The sequence below is a fragment of the Tinamus guttatus genome, unplaced genomic scaffold, assembly GCF_059628265.1.
Source record: "Tinamus guttatus ecotype Peru unplaced genomic scaffold, ASM5962826v1 Tinamus_guttatus_pri_ptg000297l, whole genome shotgun sequence".
NCBI lineage: Eukaryota > Metazoa > Chordata > Aves > Tinamiformes > Tinamidae > Tinamus > Tinamus guttatus.
In genome coordinates, this window is record NW_028288831.1 from 4,067,069 (window position 1) to 4,085,474 (window position 18,406).

General features: G+C 53.6%; 1 protein-coding gene across 2 annotated transcripts; it reads left to right on the top strand.

The window, feature by feature from the left end:
* Positions 1 to 4,761: 4,761 nt before the first annotated feature.
* On the top strand, positions 4,762 to 17,919 carry SAPCD2 (suppressor APC domain containing 2). Of its 2 annotated transcripts, XM_088528047.1 has the most exons (8): positions 4,762 to 4,774; positions 4,808 to 4,868; positions 4,903 to 5,390; positions 11,049 to 11,182; positions 15,719 to 15,865; positions 16,470 to 16,571; positions 17,145 to 17,267; positions 17,679 to 17,919. In XM_088528047.1, the coding sequence occupies exons 1-8, from the start codon at positions 4,762 to 4,764 to the stop codon at positions 17,805 to 17,807; spliced, it is 1,197 nt and encodes a 398-aa protein (XP_088384173.1). In that variant the 3' UTR covers positions 17,808 to 17,919. The 2 variants fall into 2 exon arrangements, with proteins under 2 accessions (XP_088384173.1, XP_088384174.1); XM_088528048.1 differs by lacking the exons at positions 4,762 to 4,774; positions 4,808 to 4,868 and having other exon boundaries at positions 4,907 to 5,203; positions 5,264 to 5,390.
* The last annotated feature ends 487 nt before the right edge of the window (positions 17,920 to 18,406 follow it).

The following is an 18,406-nucleotide window of genomic DNA, read 5'->3' on the forward strand; positions in this document are numbered from 1 at the left end:
CGGGTTTTGAAGATCTCCAGAGAAGGAGACTCCACAACCTCTCTGGGCAGCCTGTTCCAGTGCTCTGTCACCCTCACTGTTAAGAAATTTTTCCTTAAGTTCCTATGGAATTTTTGATGTTTCAGTTTCCGGCCATTTCCTCTAGTCCTATCAGTGGCCACCACTGAAAAGAGACCATCCCCGTCCTCTGCACTCCCTCCCTTGAGGTACTTATATACACTGATTAGATCCCCTCTCAGCCTTCTCTTCTCCAGGCTGAACAGGCCCAGCTCCCTCAGCCTCTCCTCATAGGGCAGATGTTCCAGGCCCCTGATCATCCTTGTAGCCCTGCGCTGGACTCTCTCCAGCAGCTCCACATCCCTCTTGTACTGTGGAGCCCAGAACTGGACACAGTTCTCCAGATGCGGCCTCACCAGGGCTGAGTAGACGGGCAGGATCACCTCCCTCGACCTGCTGGAGATGCTCTTCTTAATGCAGCCCAGGATCCCATTGGCCTTCTTGGCCACAAGGGCACACTGCTGCCTCATGGTCAACTTGTCGTCCACCATGACACCCAGGTCCCTCTCTGCAGAGCTGCTCTCCAGAAGGTCGGTCCCCAGCCTGTACTGGTGTCTGGGGTTATTCCTCCCCAGGTGCAGGACCTTGCACTTGGCCTTGTTGAATTTCATGAGGTTTTTCACCGCCCAGTTGTCCAGTCTGTCCAGGTCCCTCTGGATGGCAGCACAGCCCTCTGGGGTATCGGCTACTCCTCCCAGTTTGGTATCATCAGCAAACTTGCTGAGGGAGCACTCTGTGCCTTCATCCAGGTCATTGAATGATTGAATCATTGAATGATGCCAGCAGAGGAGGCAGGGATGCAAAATCCTATCAGAAAAGTGGCAGAGCTGCTTATTTTCAGGACCTTGCTTCAGGTATGGGTAAATAATCACCATTATCTTCCCCAGAGAAATGCTTAGTTCCCTAAATTACATGAAATGAGGGGTAGTTGCTGTTTTAGGCATGATTTTTACTGTGTGAAGCCATGGTTGCCTCTGCATTACCTGACTCTAGTACCAGCAGAAGAACAGAGTTTGTCCTAGGGCAGAGCCATTGCTGAATTGCTTCTAAACTGACATTTTGGGGCATCTTTTCATTGAAGTCCTGGATAATTTCCTACTTCAAACTTGTTCTGCTGAGATCCTGAGAGGTTGGAGGGGGGCAAGGAGGATGAGGTCGGGTGTGAATGTCTGTGGTTTCCTGCTAAGGGACATCATAGGACAAAGTAACAGAAGAGCTCCTGGTACCTGGGTTTTGTCCCCAGGCAGCATCCTTTCCATCTGGAAGAGGACAGCAGCTCCACAGGATATCGAGGGAGTAGAACAAGAGAGATGTGCATATGCCTAAACTTAAACATGACACATATCACCCAAGGATGTTTCACCTGCAGGCTTGGACCCTTCTTTTCCATTCCTGCTCAGAAACTGTAGTAGTCACTATAGATCTAAATCCTCACTCTGACAGTCCAGCCATGCTTCAGACGAAGAAAACAGCTCCCCCAACCCAACACATGGAGCTTATTTTATCTTCCCACCCACTGCCCTGCTCTTGGCCCTCGTGACAGCCTGCGAGCTGCCAGACAGGCACCAGGCTTCCTGCTCACAGGGCCTCCAAGGGGGAAAAAAATACTCAGAAGAAAAGGAACTTTGTGGGAAGTGCCTGGCCCCTTCCAAAGCAAACAGATCGAGTCCTTGAGAGGCCCAGTAAAGATGGAAAACTTGAGGACGTCTCATGGAGCTGGAGGAGAAAACAAAACAGCGCTCCCCCCACCAGAAGATCTGCTGCTTTTCCCCAGACCACACATGTCTTCCCCTTCTCAGCCCCTGCCCAAAGGTTTCCTGGGGATGGACAAGCTTCTGGGTGGAAACTTTGGTGCCCTGCTGGGAGTGTTCCCGTCTTACCCTACATCTTGGGGTTGCTTGAATTAACAAGAAGGAACACCAAAATTTGACCTCTAGACTGTTGCTAGCCCAGTCCCTTGTCTGGTTTTAACCAAGGTCAACGCAAACTCTTGGGTGTCATTTGAAAATCAGCGCTAACTGGGAAACAACCCAGTTTGGAGGCAGAGCTCTTTCAGCAGGTAGGCAAATGCAATGCAGTGGGGCATTTTGCAGGCCGGGCTCTGTTCCTGGACCAAACCTTGGTCTCTTTAAGGGGAACACAGAGGAGGCTCATGATGTGAGGACTCACACACATAGGCCATGGAAATCATGGAAATCAGCATGGTTTCCTACTGCCAAAGTCAGGCAGCAGCATCCTTACATGGTCAAGGCCAAATCCAAATATGTCCTGGTTTCCACCAAAGAGCACCTTGTTAACCCACTGCACTGCAGGGAGTTGGTGGATCTAGTGTGACCTCTTCTCCCAAGGGAGAGCAGTCAGTGGGTCACATTGCTCTCTGTCACTGGCCTCCCAGGGGCATCAAAGGCCTTGTGCCCTCTTCAGAGAGAAGGGCGCATGTGGCTGCCACCACATCAGAGCGATGCATAATTCTGCCTGCTCCTCTGCTGCCACGGCCTGAGGCCAGCGGAGAGGGAGGGCTGGTGTTGGATTGATTGGCAGCTGGTGCTTTCCAGTAGCTTGCGGGAAGGAGAACTGAACAAGATGTTTTTATTAAAGAAATAAAGATGGCTCTGTCCATCAGAAGAATCTTGGCTGACCTGATACACTCTGGTGAGAAAAGCAAAGGAACGCAATAAATTTGCAAATCTCCCTGTGTTAGACAGCAAATCTAAAATAGTAACACCTCATACACTCTGCCTTTCCCCGAAGGGATAAAACTCCACATATGGCTGTTTGGATCAGACTCCTGAGGGCATGTCAGTATAGAAGAGGTAATAAGAACAGAACTGCAATGGATAGTTATGTCTTGGTTTCCTACAACCAGAAGAGAATTTTTCATATGGAAGAATGGGAGTTTTTCAGCTGAATCACCTTACACAGCTATTCCAATAGCTGCTTTTGGTATCTCCAGATTGCTTTCCTGCTGAGATGGGGGGGGAAAGTGGACAGGAGGCATTAAGGCCATCCCAAATTCCCTGTTATTCCTATCTGCTCCTGCAGGCCAGAGATGTGAGAAGACTCTAAGGAAAGAACATTTTCCTGCAGATTTAGCCTTTGCTGAGCATAACAGCCCACGGGCTGATGCCGCAGTTTGCATCATGCTGAGATACCCTGTCCTTCCTGTGAGATTTAAGACTTTGAGCTCTATAACAGCATGAACTCTCCTCAGCCTTTGCTTGTAGCAAAACTGAGGAAGATAAAATTCACTGCTTTGCTTCCGAGATAGGAAGGGGAGAAATGAAGCAAGAGTTAATTCTCCCCTTACCTTAAGCAGGTGTGAATGCATTCAGCTAAGCAGAGCAAGGCAGTGTTTTCAAAATAGATAGGACAGGCCCATGAAATCTGTGTGAGGAAATGGCTTGAAGAAGAGCAGGCTGTGAACAGCATGGAGGAGTCCAGCCGGAGCAGTGCTTGATAGGGAAAGGAGCAGTGATGGTTTCCCGATGCTGCTGGGAGCTGAACCTGCCAGTCCACACCTGGTGGCTGAGGAACTCCGTTCGGAAAAGGAGTGACGAGGATGGACTGTCATGGTGGTGCCAGAATAAAATCAGGATGGGGATTCGGCAGGTGCTAACATGCAGCAGCCTGGGGCCACTTATGCCAGTTGAAGGGCCCGTGACATGGATAGAGTGATGTCAGGGCTCTGCAATTTCCTTTAGCGTAAAGCAGTACCTGGCAGCTTGCAGAGAAGGGCAGTATCTGCCATCTGCCATGACACTAATGCACTCTTATATCTGACAGATACAGCAAATGCTGGATAGAGAAACCTTTCTTGTAATGCTACCAGTTTAGATTAAATTTCTAGGAAATAAGATCCAAACTCTGTTCTTCTCACATTCATCAATAGATGCTGGACTTAAACTGAAGAAGCCTCCCGGGAGGAAAAAAAAAAAAAAGGCAATCACCTATTTCAGTAAGGCTGCACATCCCGGGGTTCTGAACCTGTTCAAGGAAGTTGGCAGCAAATTACAGCTCAGAGTGACTCGACCTTCCTGCCAACATCTGAGATTATTCGTGCTGCAGGGATCCAAAGCCACCCCTGGGCCCGGGGGTGGCAGCGCCCGGCTCCGCTGCCCGCCGGGCAGATGCGCAGCTGGGCAGACAGCAGGTGAAGGACCGCGCGAGGAAAGAGGATTTGCGCCTCTTAAAATAGCGCTGCCACCCGGGCCAGCGCTGCTTCCCGCGGGGCTCCGGGAGGCTGCGGGCAGAGGTCATCGGCCGCGCAAGGAATCACGCGTGGGCCGAGCATGGGGGCGGCGGGAGGCGAAAGGAGGTGGCTCAGGCTTCCTCGGGGACACGGAGTTTCCACAGGGATCCCCTCCCAAGGGCCCCTCCAGACAGGCCGGGGGGTCAGACCCGCCGCCCCCGCCTGCGCCGAGCCCCTTGGCGGCGCCTTCTCCTCCGGGACGGGGCAGACGGCGCCGCCGCTGCTGAGGGCGCGGCCAGGCCGACGGCGGCAGCCGCCATTGTGAGGGGCCTGGGCGCCGCCGCCTCCTCGCTCGCACTGAGGCGGGTCTCGGCGAACCCTCGTGGCGGGGCGGCGGGGGGACCCGCTCCCGGGAACGGCCGCAACCGGCCCCCGCGGCGGCGGCGACACGGGGACCGCCGGGGGCCGCCGCGCGCCGCGCGAAAAATCAAACCGGAGGGCCGGCCCCGCAGCCAATGGGCGCGCGGGGCGGCCGGCGGCCAGCCAATGGGGAGGCGGGAGGCCGGGCGGCGGCGCCCGCCCCCGCGGCGGGGCGGCGAGACGCGCTCGGGGCCGCGGCGGCGGCGAGGGCGGGTGGCACCGGCACCGGCACCGATAGCGATGGCCCCGGAGCGCGGCGCCCGGGCGCCCCCCGCCGAGCCGCCCGCCGGCACCGAGGGGCTGCCCAAGGCCTTCCTGCAGAGCCTGCGCACGCTTTTCGACATCCTCGACGACCGGCGGCGGGGCTACGTGCACCTCCGGGAGATCGAGTCCCGCTGGCAGGGAGCCGAGGCCCGCGAGCTGCCGGCCGGGGTGCTGGAGGGGCTGCGGCAGGCGGCCCCGGCCAGCGGCTACCTCACCTTCGAGCGCTTCGTGCTGGGGCTCCGCGCCGCGCTGCTCAGCGCCGACGGCGGCCCCGCGGGCAAGGGGCGGCACGCGGGGCGCGCGCGCGGGGAGCCGCGGATCCCGGCGGACAAGGGCCGCGGCGGCGGCGTGAGCGGCTCGCGGAGCCTGGAGAAGCTGCCGAGCCCGCAGGGCGCCGAGGAGCGGCGGGGACAGAGCGGCGGGCACCGCGAGCCCGAGCCGGGCCAGCCCCGCGGCCGAGGTGAGCGGCGGCGCGGGGGGACACGGGGCCCGTCCCGCGGCACCTTGCGGCCTCCCCCGGCAGCAGCCCCTGGTCCAGACTGCCCTGCGGGCCCTGCGCAGCCCTTGCTGCCGGGAAGGGCTTCCCGGAGGGCCCCTCCGTTTCTATTTCCCCCGTCTGCTAAACCAGGAGCATCTGGGCTAGGGCTGTTGCAGGCCACGGAGAGGGGAACCCGTCTGGCTTCGGGCACACGTTTCCTCGGGCGTTCGGGGCTGCAAGGTTTTAGCAGCGCTGCGGCTAGAGAGCTGAGCGGGCACGGCTGCTTGGGATCCGTGCCCGGTTATCCAGTTATCCAGCAGCACAGACCTGCTCCTTCTTTGGGATTTAAAACAGCAGTCCATTCCTCCCACAGGCCAGATGCAAAACTCTGGGAAATCTGTGATTTTTTTTCCTTATTGTTATTTTTAGCTTCTGTAGGCTTTGATAGATGCCCTTGATAAACCGGCATGGAGAGCATGTTGTTTGCAAATCCTGGTGTGTCTCAGGTTTCTCCTTTCCTTTACATTTCTCCTCGTGTGGGTGCTTGTCTGTTTATAGTGATGACAAGAAGAATTAAGGGCTTTACGCTAACATGTCTGTAGTTGTCCCCTGGTGCAGAGGCTGTAGGTGACCTTCCTTCTGGGGTAGGTAACAGAGATTATTGTCTCTGAGGGTCACCAGATCTTCAGAGTGGGGAAATGCTCTGAAAGCGAGCCGCTTTAATGGTGCGGCAGATGCAGGCATGCACCAGTCACAAACTCAGATATGTTCTGCCTTGTCAGAAAGGCTTGTTTTGTGATCTCATGGACGTTTCTGCCAAAAAAAAACTCAAAGTAGGGAAATCTGCCCAAATTTCTGTGTTTGAATAGCTGGCACTTTTACAACAAGTACTCGAATGGGAAAGCAACATCAGGGAGATGTGTTTCCCTGTCTCCAAATGCCATTCAGGCAGCTGGGCCAGCTTGATCTACAGAGTTTTGCTAATCACTAATCACTTCTGACCATGTCCCTTCCTCAGGAACTAAGGGGATGCCTGTGCTGCGGTGCCAGTGTCTGCTGATGCTCCTGTAGGAGGGAGATGTGGGTCGGGCTGTCCTCGTAACTTTGTCCCGTGGCTGCAGCCTGGGTGACAACAACTCTGGTGCCGCCACACGCAGTTCCCAGCAGGTCAGCCCCCTTCCCCTGTGTTAGATTAAGTGACTGGGAAGTCGTGAAGCGAGTTGACTCCATGAACTGAATGGGTGAAAAAATATTATGTGTATAGTATCATAGTATCATCGAATCATTATGGTTGGAAAAGAGCTTTAAGATCATCAAGTCCAACCATAAACCCTTCAACACCATAGCTGCTAAACCATGTCCCTAGGCACCTTATCTACACCTTTCTTCAACACTGCCAGGGATGGTGATTATACCACTTGCCTGGACAGCCTGTTCCAGTGCTTGACGACTCTTTCCATGTAGAACCTTTTCATAATGCCTAACCTGCCCCTTCCCTGGTGCAACTTAAGGCCATTTCCTCTTGTCCTGTTTTCAGTAGTTATTTTAGAGAAGAGACTGACTCCTGCCTCACTACAACCTCCTTTCGGGTAGTTGTAGAGAGCGACAAGTTCACCCCGAGCCTCCTCTTCACCACACTAAATAACCCCAGCTCCCTCAGCCGCTCCTCGTAAGGTCTGTGCTCCAGCCCCTTCACCAGATTTTTTCTCTTCTTTGGACATGCTCCAGCACCTCCCTGTCTTTGTAGTGAGGAGCCCAAAACTGAACCCAGTGTTTGAGGTGGGGCCTCACCAGTGTATATGTTCATATGCAAATGTAGACATTATGTATTTATTTCCTGTCAGCTGTGTGATCGTTCAGTTTGACAGGACTAGAGGGGCTGCAGGGCTGATGAAGGCAGGCAAGGGAGCACACTGCTTTCAGAAACCACCTGCCTGCATCTCATCCTTTGGCTGTCGCGCCAGGCAGCAGCTCAGTTTGGCCAAGGGGGACACTTCCTCACCCAGATGTCATGGCCATCCTCACTTGTGGCTGGTAAGCAGAAACTAGAAGAAATACAGAACTCATGTATTTCTCCATTGTAGGCAAGTAGTATTTTCTTTATCTGCTTCTTGTTCAGTGATTTGAGGCTTACTGATACAAAGCTCTGTGAGAGATTTTGATGTTTCTTATCGCAGCATCTCTGAGCACAATGTCTTCCTTTGCCTCGATAAAGTACTCCTGTCTGACCAGGTTCGCCTTCCTCTTCTCTCCCACCCTTGCTTCTGCAGGGTGGAGAAGAAATTTGCAACATCATTAAGGTTCTCTGCTTTCCTTTTTGCCTCCAGACTAATAACTGGAACTTCATTTAGGGGAATATTATTATGCAGACTAGTTGTTCTATCATCAAGGATATAAATCCTGAAAAACTTGAAAAAAATCATGCATGATAAATTGGTATTAAATGGAAAGCTTTCCTTCAAAAAGGACCAACCAGACAACGGCTGCAGAGTACGACTTTCTGGCAGTGGAGGATCGTTATGGTGTGAGATTAGAGTGATAGTCTGAATCTGCAGGCACATTTAGCGCCTAAGCCCATGCTGCCAACTTTCCAGATATTGGGGCAGTGTTCTAGCAACCGGCCTGGATTTCAAGGCTGCTTAGTGAAAGTTGTAAGTGAGAGTTACCAGTTTTAGTCTTCATCACTGCACAACTGTTCAGTGTTGCCTTCCATCACAGGATACTTTCCTGCCTTGTAATCCAACCAGTGAATGTTGCTCCAACTGGTTGTGGAAGAGCTGGGCATTCATATGGCAAGACTTTTATGGTGGACACAGCTGGGGCTGGTGCTGTGTGATGAAGAAAATGGAAATTAACTGGGCCCAGTACATCTGCTCTCGAATATCACACTGCTTCTGAAGAAGGCCCTTCTTGGTGTCAGTTTCAAGCTTTTCACACATCACACAGGCCACGAGTTCTTCTTTGAGTGTCAGCAACAGCACCTGGGGTGCTCACAGCAGCTGTCCGACACAAGGACAGCGAGGCTGATACTTGTACAGAAGTCACTGGGGCAGCTCCCTGCTGCTGGTACTATCACCACGGTGTCCAAGTGCCCCCGTGTTAGACGTCCAGTCCCCTGTGCTTCCCTGTGAGAGAGCTTTTGTTCCTGCTGAGAGCTGGGGAAACAGGCAGGGAGTGATCCTGGGGGATCTGCACTACAGTGGAGATGGGCGCCGCTTCCTCCCCAGCTCAGCACTTGCTTTCGCTCCCAGGGTGGCCTGGCTTTAGCAGCTACCTGCAGAGCTGATGGCAGTGGAACAAGGAAGGCGGAGGTTTGTGGAGGATTCGCTTGCCTAAGCCACTGCCAGGGGCAGGGAGCTGTGTAGAACAACCACCAGGTATCTGGTCCTAGGCTCTTGTTCGGCTGGGCTTGTGCCCCATGGGGAGCAGAGGGGCTCTGCGTAGGAAGAGGCCTGTATTTCATGGCAGGATCTCTTTTATCTCCATGAGTGGGTTCTGCTCTTTCTCTATGAAGAGGTGATCCCTTGGCAGCTACATTTTAAACTCAAGTGCACAGAGCTCTGCTGTTCGGCCAGGGGACACCCTGTAATCAGAGGCTCAGGTCAGATCAGTGTCTGGGGGCTGTGCTTTTCCTGTGCTGACTTAATGCTGGCGCTTCCTGGCAGCAGCAGCGTAAAGCTTTTTAATGTGATTTTTTTTTATCTTCATTCTGCAGCTCTTCCCAGGGGTGCTGCTGGCTTTGCTTTGAGATCCTGCTTATCACCTCCAGTTTTGTGACTGTTCTTCTGCTTCCCACAGAGGTTGTGCTCGAGGTCGGTGAGGAGAATGAGTGCAATTTCACCGGTCCTGCTAGGTTAGCAAATTTGGCAACACAGAGAGTCTTGGTGCTGAGCAATCCTCCCTGACCTTGTGGCCTTTCAGCTCACTCCTGTGAGCTGGGCTCACCCTCAACATTGTGTGAGATGCTTGCAGCATCAGCCTCTTTCCTGCAGGCGCCATAGCCCTCTTTCTTAATGCCCACCTTGTTCTGCTTAGGAGACTTGTGCAGCAGTGGGAGGTGGCATTCCAGGTGGGGCAGAATTACACTGCTGGCTCTTTGCATCCCGCCCTGGCACTTCCAGTCCTTCAAGTCTAGCACCAGAGAGGATGCTAAACTCGTGGGAGATTCCTCTGGGAACTAACTACTGCCTGGTGCGTGGGAGAAGGATATGGATGGCTGATAGATGGGGAGATGTTCCTAGCAGAGATTTCTTTCCTCAACTGCATCACCACCTGTACTTGACTGCATCTCTGCTGTTCTCTTGTGGGTCTTGCTGGAAAGCCAAGCCAGGAAAGAAACTCTTGAGGAAAACTGTCTGCAAAGACAAGGGTGAACAGCTGAAGGGAGATGGGACAAACACGAGACAGGACCTGCTGGGGCCTCAGCGGAGGACTGGCGCAAGAAGGGAGGTGCCTCCTACCTGCTGCCTGGGCACGTCTGGAGAAAGCGCTGGCTGCACCTCCGGCTGCCGTGGCGCCTGCTTCTTGGCAGCAGGACACTCACTCTGCCAGATCATCCAGAAGCACAGCAATGATTCCACTTGGATGTGGCTGCAGGGCTGTGTTTCTGGTGAATTAGCCAGAACATGCAGCCTAGGAGCCGTGCTGAATTTTGGGCAATTGCAGATGCTGCTTTGGTACTGTCAGACAGCGTGGACAAGGGGGTCTGATTCAGCCTAAAACTTGCCAGCATAAAATTAATCTGTAAAAATAGGTTATGGATGGATTTGAACCAGCACCACGTGTTTGTATCTGCTGCAGAACAGGCTGTCAGATTTTAATACATTTTGGAAAACCCTATAGCCTGAGTCACTGTATAGTTTAGGCCACAGGCACAGGGCTCTTGGAATTGGTTTCCCCCTTCAGCACCACATGTCTCTGGGTGGGAAATGAAAGTGTGTCTGCTCCAAAATGAGTTGGACTGATCTCCATGGCCATCTCCAGAGCTGCACTAAGTGACTTCCTCCTCCAGAGGAAGCTCCTTGTGAGACGCTCACCACGTGTTTGGAGAAGGAGCAGGTCCTTGACCTGCATTCAGGAGGAGATGAGCTCCTGGCAGAGTGTATGTAGCCTGGGAGGGAACCATGGATCCCATGAGGACAGGACAGGGGTGGGCAGTGTTAGTGATAGTCTAGTTGTCTGTGCTGGGAGTGAAACGGCATTGGAAGCGGCTTGTTCTTTGCAAATGATGGTGACCAAGATCTATTGCTAGCCTGACAAAGCCATGTAAGTTGTTACTGAAGTGTGTCCTGCCCATGCAAGGACCTGAGCAGGTGCTCCTGGAAGGACTCAGTGCTTTGTTCAGCCGTTCCAGGTCAAATCCACTCTTCAACCTACCCTGCATTCCTTTCACATGCTCCCCACATGAGCATGCCAGTAAACTGATTCCAGAAAGGAATCAGGGAATTTGGGCTGGAGAGGAGTTGCCAAGCTGGCAACTGGGTCTGGGGATTTATTTCTGAATTTGATAGGCATAGTTGTCAGCTGGAAGAGGAGCTGAAACCTCGGACCCGCAGAATGGCTAATGAAAGCCCCACCGTGACGGCCACTGGGAGGTTTTCATTGCAAGTGACTGGTATCTCATGCTTTCCTGTGTTACAGGCCCCGATGCTAAGTCTGCTGGGCAGCCCCAGGGAGATGGCAGCCATTCGGCGGCTGCAGATGCTCGGAGGCACCAGAGGGGCCGCGCAGAGCACCGCAGACACACCATCACCAACGGCGTGGACTTCAGCGTGGTAAGAACAGCGCTGTTGTTGGCCAGTGAAGGGCCTACATACCCTGTAGGGGACACTGGGGCAAGGTAAATGGCAGAGGTCCTTCTTTGCTGATACTAGCTCTGTTTGGGCCATGGCTCTGCCTTGCCCACCCCAGAGTGTGAACTCCAAGGGCTTTGGATATTACAGACATCCTGGTATTTCTTTTTGAGTCCTGCAAGTTGCTTCTAAAGTCCCTTCTGTCCTGAAGTCTGCAGGACTGGGAGAAAGTATGTGTCCCCTCTGATGCAGAGTGGGATCCCTGTGTGGGAAGTTGGTGTTTTACTGCACAGGTGCCTTCTCCATTGGCAAACAAACTTGGGCAAGGAAAAGCAAACATTTCCCCTCACTGTATATATGGTGGCCCCAGCCCTGCAGTGGTCTCTGTAGATGAATCTCTGGGGCTTTCAAGCATGCCAACAGAAGTCATGCGTGCTCAGGGCTGGTGAGTGGCTGTGCCAAAGCATGTGGCATGGCAGTATGGGGGCCCCGAATGGTCAGGGCTAATCACACAGTCTGTCTCTTCCAGTAAAGCATGGACATGGTAGAGGAGCCCTGCGGGCTCTGAGAGATTTTTTTCCAGTAATGCTGGTTTCTGTGCTTTTAATTTAACTGAGGAGCCTGGGATCTAAGGATCTGCTTCCTTCTCACAGTTCCTGAGTGGAAAGGCTTGCCTGGAACAAGGGATCTGCCCTGCTCCGAAGTGGGTTGGAGAGGTTGCCTGGACATGTTGCCCATAGACTTGAGCTAAATTTTCCTGGGAAGTGAGCCAGAACCCTGCCTATACGTGACAGTCTCTTGACCTTCCTTGCTTTGTCTTGCGGTGTGAGCACCGTTTGTTTGAGCCATTTGGGAAGCTGTGACTCGCCCATCAGCACTTCCACTTCTCACACACTGGTGTCACCCTGCTGCCTGATGTGAGCGAAGCTGACAGGCCGCATGGGCCGTCTCTGTGCAGCATTGATTGCGACTTTGTGTTGGCCCTGAGTGACATAACGGGCTCTCGCGCTCTCGCTCCCTGCCCTCCCCAACCTGGTTTTTGCACACATAGGACCAGGTTGACTGGGCGGGCTGGGGCCCTCCCTCAGGCTCAGAGGGTCTCTCTGAGAGGTGCTGGTCTAGGGAGGGGGAATGATGTCCCTCTGGTCCTCAAGGCTTTGGTGAGTGGGTGCCACTGCTCTGGAGAGAGGAGGGTTCCTCTCTTTCTTAGCCAGGCTCCTCAATGTGTACACAGCTCCCACCTGGAGCCAGCACAGGCGGCATCGCAGTCATGAGTTCAGAGTGCCAGCTGGTCCTGCACAGGTAGGGCTGGCAGCCAGGTCTGCCTTGCAGGGGTCTGGGTTCTCTTCCCAGCACTGCAACAAGTGCTGTAGTTTTGGGTAGCTGTTACCATTGCCTATGTAGTTATAGTGAGAGAGATGGGAGGAGGGAATTTTCCCCTGTCCCACAATTATATTTGTCTCACTGTCTGTCATGTGTTTCTCCTCTCTAAGAAGGGGTGTCTGTGCCTGTCCTGCAGCTAGGAAGCACCCTGCTCCCCTCAGCACCAAGGCAGCTCTAGAGAAGCATTTGGGTATTAATCCCACTTCAGAGCATCCAGAGACAGTTAGAAAAGGTTTGAATCCAGCCAGGATTGAACCCTTGTGCAGAGTAGTGTTGTAATCTCTTACTCTTCCTTTCCCATGATGCTGGAAGATGATAGGTGCTGAAAAGGCAAGGCATGCAGATGGCATTAGGCTAGTTTGCCTTAAACTCAAGGGGTGTTGGCAGGCACTGATGTCCGTTCTGCACCCTATGTGCATGTGCTAGGGACATGTGCAGCCCCTGATGAGCAGAGCGAAGTTGTGGGGCTGTGCTGCGGTGCCCAGACCCTTCGCACCATGACAGCTGGTGTCTGCCTGGCTCATTTTTTTCCAAGTCCATTGATCGATCGGCCCAATTTCCGCACAGCCTCAGGGCAGCTGGGCTGAGACTTTCTGTGAGAGGCTGAGCTCTTCTTTCATTTGCAGGCAGGCTCCGATATGGCACTATCCCCTCCCCTTCCACCCCAGGCAGCCCCAGCCAACACCCACTGTGCCTGTTCCACCTCCATCTTCCTCCTAACACCCCAGAAGCCGCCCTTGCCACCAGCTGGATCCCGTCCTCAACCCTTAGCAAGATGCCGTCTGTCCCCTCACCCAGCAGAGCTGGTGATGTCCCACCGCTCTGTGTGATGCTGCCTCTTCCTCCAGCCACCGTGTGCACTGGTAAGCCTGGAGGGACCAGGGCAGGACAGGCGGTCACAGGCTGCAGCCAGAGCTGGATGAGGGTCCTTGCATCATACAGCATCATCTTCATGCCCCTCAGCAATAGCCTGCGTAGCACCAAGGCTCTGCAGTTCTTCCTGTGGGTATGTCACCTTCTGTCCACCTTCCATCCAAGTGTGCGTGTGGGAGACTGCTGTATTGCACGCAATACTTCCAGAAGCAGTAGGAGGCATGAGCAGTTCTGGGGTAAGGAGTAACTGGCATGTGACAGTTGGGAGGTTTTGGGGTGGAAGCAGGGACAGAGAAGTGCTGGCAGCGTGGAGAAGGTGCTGGAACAGTCCTGCTTGTCCCCACCAGGGAGGTGGGAGGAGATCTGTGCAGGTCGTTCTGAGCTGAATCCTTTCCTTCCAGACATGCTCTAAATGAGCAGGAGAGGTTGTTCAGTGCCCAGCAGCTTCTGAACGTGCCTGCTTGCATGATGGAAAACGCTAATGGTGTCCAGAAAGCAGTTTTCTCTTTATGGTGGAGATTCTGGCTCTCCTGGTGCCCAGACTGCCCTAGGCTGCGGAGTTGAGGTCACGTTGTGGCCTCATTCTCCAGCATGTCTGTCAGGCAGAAGCAGGGTGGACAGTCCTTTGCTTCAGGGGATGCAGGGGATGCTCTTGCTCTCAGAGTGGGGGCCTAGCACCTCTCCCTGGCAGAGTAGCCACAGGAGTAGCCCAGGAAAGGCGTAAGTCAGGGGAATGGACTGATAGAGCTGAGGGGAAGGAGACTGTGAGCTCTGTGCTCCTTGTTTGAGGGTTGATCAAAAAGTCGCTGTACTGTGGTGACTCTTTGTTCTCCAGGAATGTTTTCTCCTTTTCTTAAGTTGCCTTGATGATTTCCTGTTAGCAGTGCAACGTCTAGGGGCCTCAAGAGAAAAGGATGACAACAGAGCAGGGAGACCTCCTGCTCCTGCTGTCAGTGCAGTGCCTCTCGCTGATGGAGGGGCCGAGCAGCCCATGCTGCAGCCATCTCTTTGGCTGAGTCACAACCTGACTCCAGATGCAGGGTTATGCTGTGCATGTCCCAGAGAGCTGACTTAGGGGTTAGAGCTCTGGTTCTTACAGTTGCCCTCCAGATATGCCAAGGATACCCCTCCATGTCCACCTCCAGATTACTCTGGTGCTTGAACCTGAAACACTCAGCAGGTGTTCTACACCAGGTAGTTCAACAACTACCTGAAAGGAGGTTGTAGTGAGGCAGGGGTCGATCTCTTCTCTAAAATAACTACCGAAAACACGACAAGAGGAAATGGCCTTAAGTTGCACCAGGGAAGGGACAGGTTAGGCATTATTAAAAGGTTCTACATGGAAAGAGTCGTCAAGCACTGGAACAGGCTGTCCAGGGAAGTGGTATAATCACCATCCCTGGCAGTGTTGAAGAAACGTGTAGATAAGGTGCCTAGGGACATGGTTTAGCGGCTATGGTGTTGAAGGGTTTATGGTTGGACTCAATGATCTTAAAGGTCTTTTCCAACCATAACGATTCTATGATTCTATGTACTCATAGGAAAGGTGTCCTATGCTCTGTTCAGAAAAACCTTGGTGGACAAAGTAAAGGACACATGACAGACAGTGAGACAAAGTAAAGGACAAACATGGCCACAGATATTGTCCAGATGTCTAATGTGTGTGTTCAACTTGGCTGCTTTGTGTACGCCATTCGTATTCAAGCTGCTGACTGAAGCCTACAGCCTCAAGAGCATGTAGAGAGTGGGTGCAGGCCACAGTCTTAGTGCATCCTTGAATAAGTGACAAAGAGAAACCTGCTTCTCCTCTAGTGAGAGCTGGTGGGCAGCAGACCTGGCTGTCCAGACGGGGGATGGAGATGATCTCACTGTCCTTCAGCTGTTGCACTTATTCTCCCAGACTGGAGAGCTCTCCCTCAAACCAGGATGATGCAGTGGGCATCATCATACGCCTCCTTAACTCTTCATGGGGAGAGAGGCTGAGATGTCTGCTGGCAGCCAGGTTCCTCTGTGCCTCATGAAGAAAGTGGCTCCTTGGGCTTGACAAGATCTTGGGCTGGACTGGAGAGAATTGCCTGGGCTGTGAGTTAGATCACTCCTGGAGGCTTCAGACTGGGGTGGTAGGCCAGTGTTTCTCATGTTTGTCTTCAACCTCCTCCAGGTGTCATCCTGGGCACTTCATTTCCAGGATGGGAGGCCCAGTCTGCCTGCTTTGGACCTGGATGAGGAGAGGACATGATGTATCTGTGTACTGTCTTGCAGCTGAAGCATATGAAGGAGCTGGAACAGGAGAAAGATTTTCTGCTCCAGGGTCTGGAGATGGTAGAACGTGCTCGGGAGTGGTATCACCAGCACATCCAGTTTATGCAGGAACGACAGAGACTTGTGGGGAAAAACAAAACCAGCACTGTGAGTCTGGAGTTTGTTCTGTGGGTGCTCATCTTCTTGGAGGGTCTGGGCTGCCTCATGGGTTGGGAGAACTCAGCTGGGACTTAGTGTGCTCAATGTTGGTCTGACTCTGCTCACCCTAGCTCCTGGAGATAGAGTCCATCCAGGACCTCTTGTGCCCAAATCTTCCTGCTCACTTGCCAGCCTTGATACTCTCCCCTTGGACCTACTTGTAACTATACATGTGTGGATATATATGTGCCCTTGGCCTGACTGCCTGGGCTCACGCATTCCCTGCTCACCTCTCGTTAGGCCACAGACCAGATCAAGATCGCCTTTTGGACAGGACAGTGACTTTGGTCTGTGTGTTGATTGTGCCGTAACTCCAGATCTGAACCAGGATCTCTGTCCTCATCTCACTGAATAAATAAAGGGCATGTCCCGTTGTCTGCATGAGCTTGGCTCTGCTGAGTATACTGGGCTAACTGGCGTGTCGGTGGCAGATTGAGACCCAAGCTCTGACAGAAATCTGCAGAGGGGACTGGAAGACAATAAGACATTGAGTCCTCTGCAGGGCAGCCTGATTCCCCATAACAGCTCCCACCCTCTTCTTCCTCATCTCCAGGACTTCCTCCCTGATGGCAGCCAGAGCCACCTGGGGCGCCTGCTCCCTAAGCTGCAGGAGGTGAACCGCTGCCTCAGTGACCTCCTTTCTGCGGTGGGCAAGGTGAGAGGGAGATCAGCAGGTTGCTGTTGTCTGTGTGAGCTTGGGGGTCCTCCCTGTCCCCCCTTACCCTGCTGGAGGACTGATGCTGGAGCTGCCAGAGCTCTCCCTGGCTCTGGGGAGATGATTTGGCCCTGTAGGCAACGCTAAGGGCGGCAGACAGCCGAGAGGCCAGTGCAGCTGGTCCCAGACTGGGCTAGAGGATGCTCAAGACATTTGTGGGGCCAAAAGGAGTTGACGTTGCTGTGGGAATAGGGAAAACATCCTGCTGAGGTACTGAGCCAGTCTTCCTGGAGCTGCACATCTTGAATGCCAGGCTACAAGAGCTCCTGGCAGGTGTAGGGTAGGGCATGTTGACAGGAATGCTTCTTGTCTCTGTCTCCTCCTGCAATGATCTGTGCTAATTGCACTAGCAGGTCTTACTCTTGTGCTGGACTTCTCAATGCCTGGCCCACCAGCTCCCAGCCTCCTTTAAAAACTATTGCAGTTAATCTCTTCTGGCTTTGGAGACAGGCTGGGGAGGGTCTCCGGGAAGAAGATTTCACGTCTTACCTTTTCGCTTTATCCTCATTTCAGCCAGCAAACTCTTCCTCAGCTCTGCCCAGGCCAGGCCCTGCAGGCCCTGTGGTGTCCCCAGCGTCAGCAGGGTCCCAGCAAGCCATCAGTATGCTGAAGGAGCAAAACCGGCTTCTCACCAAGGTGAGTGGTGTTCGGAGAGGATGTCTTGCATCCAGCTGGGTGGGGTCACTGTGGACCTGAAGAGCTCATCTTTGCTGTAGGAAAAAGACTTTGTGGCAAATTCAGCCACAAGAGGGTGCAGATGCTCCAGCTCAGGAGGCGCAGGCTGCATGGGCCAGGTCTGTTCTTCAGGACTGTCAGGAATGGTCCCGCATGCCCCTCACAGCTCTGCCAGCCCCAAGGCATCACACCTGCAGCAGAACCGTGCACCTGCGGCTTGCAGGCAGCTCTTTCGGAGTGTGGGGGTGGACATGTGTATCGGGGGTGGCGAGAGCAGCAGCTGGGCCTGACAGTGAGAACTTGCACTGCTCACTGGATGTCCCAGGAGGAAGACAGCTCTGAGCAGGCGTTTTCCTTCTCTATCCGGTGCAGGAAGTGACTGACAAGAGTGAACGCATCACCCAGCTGGAGCAGGAGAAATCCGCCCTGATCAAGCAGCTCTTTGAGGCTCGGGCTCTCAATAACCATGAAACAAGCCAGCTGGACTCCACCTTCATCTAGTGTCCGCCTCCTGGAGCTCCTGCTGGCCCCACACTTGAGCTCTTCCCTGGGCTTTTGTGGAGCTAGGACTCTTGCCTGAATCGCACTACATCCGTTGCTCCTGGTGGTGTATCTCAGGGCCTGTGGAGGTCCAGAACTGACCATGGTACGTCTACATGAGGAAACCAGAGGAAAGCACTTTCCTGATCCTGCTTGGGCAGGCCTGGGGAATCTCCCCTCTTTGCTGTGCTGCTGGGCTTGGTCAGCTGCACCAGTTGCAAGCTGCTCCTTTTCTGCCTTTAAAACTGACTGCAGAGACTGTACCTCCTACCCTGTGTCCTCTGTGCTGGGTGCTACCTGCACTGTCTGTGTGGGGTTGGGATGGGGCCTGCTATACCCTTGGCCTGATTTAGGCTGAATTCTGGCTGCTCTCTGAAAAACATGATGTCCTTAACACTCCACTTGGCGTCTCCAAGCAAGCCTGGCCTCTGAAGGACAGCTTGTCCCTTGCTTCTGACAAGAGGATGATATTGAAAATTGGTAATGAGGCAAGTGTGGCCTCTCTCTGCTGCCTGAATTTTGCCTGCCACTGCAGCCAAACTGGATTAGAGCAATACTGG

Bases quoted from the DNA above. Each gene is read 5' to 3' on its own strand.
- SAPCD2 (XM_088528047.1), top strand. The intron at 4,869-4,902 runs GGCGAGGGCGGG...ACCGGCACCGAT, and splicing joins GCGCTCGGGGCCGCGGCGGC to AGCGATGGCCCCGGAGCGCG. The intron at 11,183-15,718 runs GTAAGAACAGCG...ACTGTCTTGCAG, and splicing joins ACGGCGTGGACTTCAGCGTG to CTGAAGCATATGAAGGAGCT.